At 48.5% G+C, this 2,700-nt stretch overlaps 1 protein-coding gene across 1 annotated transcript in view; it reads right to left on the reverse strand.

Moving 5' to 3' along the window:
• Window positions 1-1,005: 1,005 nt before the first annotated feature.
• Window positions 1,006-2,700, reverse strand: part of LOC112551217 (elastase-1-like) — a 36,361-nt gene continuing 34,666 nt past the window's right edge. Inside the window, exon 6 of the mRNA XM_025210970.1 lies at window positions 1,006-1,204. Within this exon, the coding sequence (XP_025066755.1) occupies window positions 1,028-1,204 (177 nt within the window). The 3' untranslated portion in view covers window positions 1,006-1,027. The remainder of the gene's footprint in view (window positions 1,205-2,700) is intronic.

Consider the following 2,700-nt stretch of genomic DNA (forward strand, 5'->3'; position numbering starts at 1 on the left):
GGCAGCGCGGGGCGGCTGCCCCCTGGCGGGCTGGAGGCGCTCGGAGGCTGTTGGGGAAGGAAGAAACGCATGGGGAGAAGGAGGGGCCTGACCTCCAAGCTAGGAGGCAGGAAGCAGCCCCCACCAGCCGGTCGAGGGGCGAGTTGGGAATGATGCCCCTGCCCCCTCCCCGGCTGGATTTTAATTTATCTGGGGGTTGGGGCGATAGAAGTGCTACCGTTTTGAAGCAAGAGACATCGGAGCTGTCTCCACACCCAGGCTGGGAGATTTAGCCTTTTGCAGTCATTATTTTTCCTCTCCTACCCCGAAAATCTCCCTCCTTCCCTCACGGCTGTTGCAGGATGAGCTCCTTGCTGAGCTCTTGCCCCAAAGCAACCCCCAGTTCCTGGCACTTCTTGTATGTCCTGAAAGAGGAGATACCGGTGCTTGCAGTTGGATCCCTTAGGCAGTCACTGTACCTATGGCGGCAGAGTTCGTCAAAGCCCGTTATAAGATACAGGGACTCCTGCTTAACAGCACTGAACATGGCACTAAGAGGTGCTATCCTGCCTTGTCTTTCACCTGACTTTAAACTAACGTGGCTAATTAGCTGTCACCACTGAGCAAAAAGACCACCCATGGCTTTTGAACTTGCCCTGAATTTTACTAGGGGTACCTTTTTTATTCCTCCAATATTATTTGTTCTGCTCTTACTCCTGCTACTGCACTCACAGAACAGGGGAGGGGGGGACACGGACTCATCAATGCAGGGTAATGCCCCCACACTGCAGGGAGAAGGAAGAGTTTGAGGTCACCATCTAAGGAGAAAAAAGAAGAGACTAAGAAAGAGAAAAGATGAGAAAAGAGGGTTTACAGGAAGTTAGCTGCTAAGTGGGGGATACAAATGGACACTACTACTGATTCATGTATATTCCTCATTCACCACCAGCATTTAGCCTTGAAGTTACAAATAAGCACATAATCCTGTATTTATTATTTCAAGAATTTAATTGTCCCAAAGCCCCCAACTTTAGTTTACATCTTATCTTTACAAAAAATGATCCTGGATCCTGATTGCTTCAATCCAAGAAATGAAAGCAGAAGTCCTGGTAAAGACACTGGGTTTGTTCTCTGCTTTGCATCCAATAGGTCCAAAGCTAACTACACCATGCACTTCCCATTTTTCTCTTCCAATTTGGCAAACCAGTGGTCCACCTGAATCTCCCTGTAAGAAATAATCATTACATTAAGTTTGACATTGTAGATTATCAAACCAACAAGTGCTTCCTATAGTTTGACACACAACAATCATAATGTGTCACTGTTGTCTCACCAAGAATCATACCTGGGCGTGACACTACCCACACGCCCTCACCTGAATACTGGGATCCTGGGGTGCCCGGTAGCCAGTGGCCCTGCCCAGCTCCCTGGGTAGCTGCTGCAGGGTCCCCGAGCGGAGAGCCTCCCCTTACAATCAAACAACTTTGCACACCCTTATATAACTATTTATAGGATTTAATAATTTACAAGGTAACATATAAATTGATAACCAATGCAAGACAACAAATGTTACACCACATGACCTGGTGATGTTGGCTTAAGGATTAATGCTTCTTGGATACACATTACATTAGGGAAAGGTATACAAATTACCTATGATAAATAAGGAACCAATAAATAAATATGTTGATACTCCAACTAATAAACCATCAAGAACTTATTTACACAGTCTATAACTTGTACACTGTGTACTGAGAACCCTGTGTACACAGCCCCTGGCTGGGTGTCTCAGGGAGCAGGACTGCATCTGTGTCCCTGGCACAGGAACTGTGGGCAGTCCCTGGTGCTGGCATAGCTCCTGGGGTCTCAATTCAGCAGGCGGTGGCTCCTCCCCTGAAGTCCCCAGCAACACTACCTGCAGAAGGGTCTTCCCAGGCTCAGAGTCTTGTCCCAGGCAGCTCCTCTCTTGTCCTGCCCCGGCAGGGCTCCGAGGGGAAAGGAGGGAGAAGGGACCCAGTGTAGCACTCTTGGTGCAGCCTCTCACTGCTACTTCTGCAGGGCTCTGCCAGGGGCTCTTGGAGAGAGGGCTGTGGGGAGATCCTTTCCCTGGTCTCCAGCCTGTCTCTCACCCCCTCTCTTTCCCCTTTGTTCTCCCACCGGGAAAACTGTTCCCCTCTTTTAACCAAGCCTCTCAGCCAATCCCAGGCCAGGACTCTTCCCTGGCTTTTGCTAAGGTCTCTCATTCAAACTATGCTGAGGTTACATCACTCCTCCCACTTCCAAGAGGGCTACCTCCAAAATAGCTTAACTTGCCCTCAGGGCAAATGGTGTCCCTACTGGGGCAAACTCTGTCTCTTCACTCTGTCCCTCTGCAGGGCAGCCCTTCCCATTCCTTCAGGTGGGTCTATTTTAATGCTGCTACATATCTAATTTGCTTTCAACAGAGAAGTTTCAACAGCCCTTGTCTTGTGTATTGAATTGCACCCCTTAAGTGGAAAGGTGCTCCATTTTATACCAGTGAAACTTGGTGTCACAACCCAAAGTTGTGTTGGTTTATTTTGTGTGTGCTTCGGCATTGCTAAATTGTGTTCCCGCTAAATTGCAGCTCTTTTGCACGGTGGAGCGTTCTGTTGCAATTAAGAACCCACGTGCAGGAGCTTTTCCCACCAGTTCTGTAGCCTTCTTTGCATCGTGCATTTCTTTTGCATTATAGTGATGCAC

The sequence above is a fragment of the Alligator sinensis genome, unplaced genomic scaffold (genome assembly GCF_000455745.1).
Source record: "Alligator sinensis unplaced genomic scaffold, ASM45574v1 scaffold374_1, whole genome shotgun sequence".
Lineage (NCBI taxonomy): Eukaryota > Metazoa > Chordata > Crocodylia > Alligatoridae > Alligator > Alligator sinensis.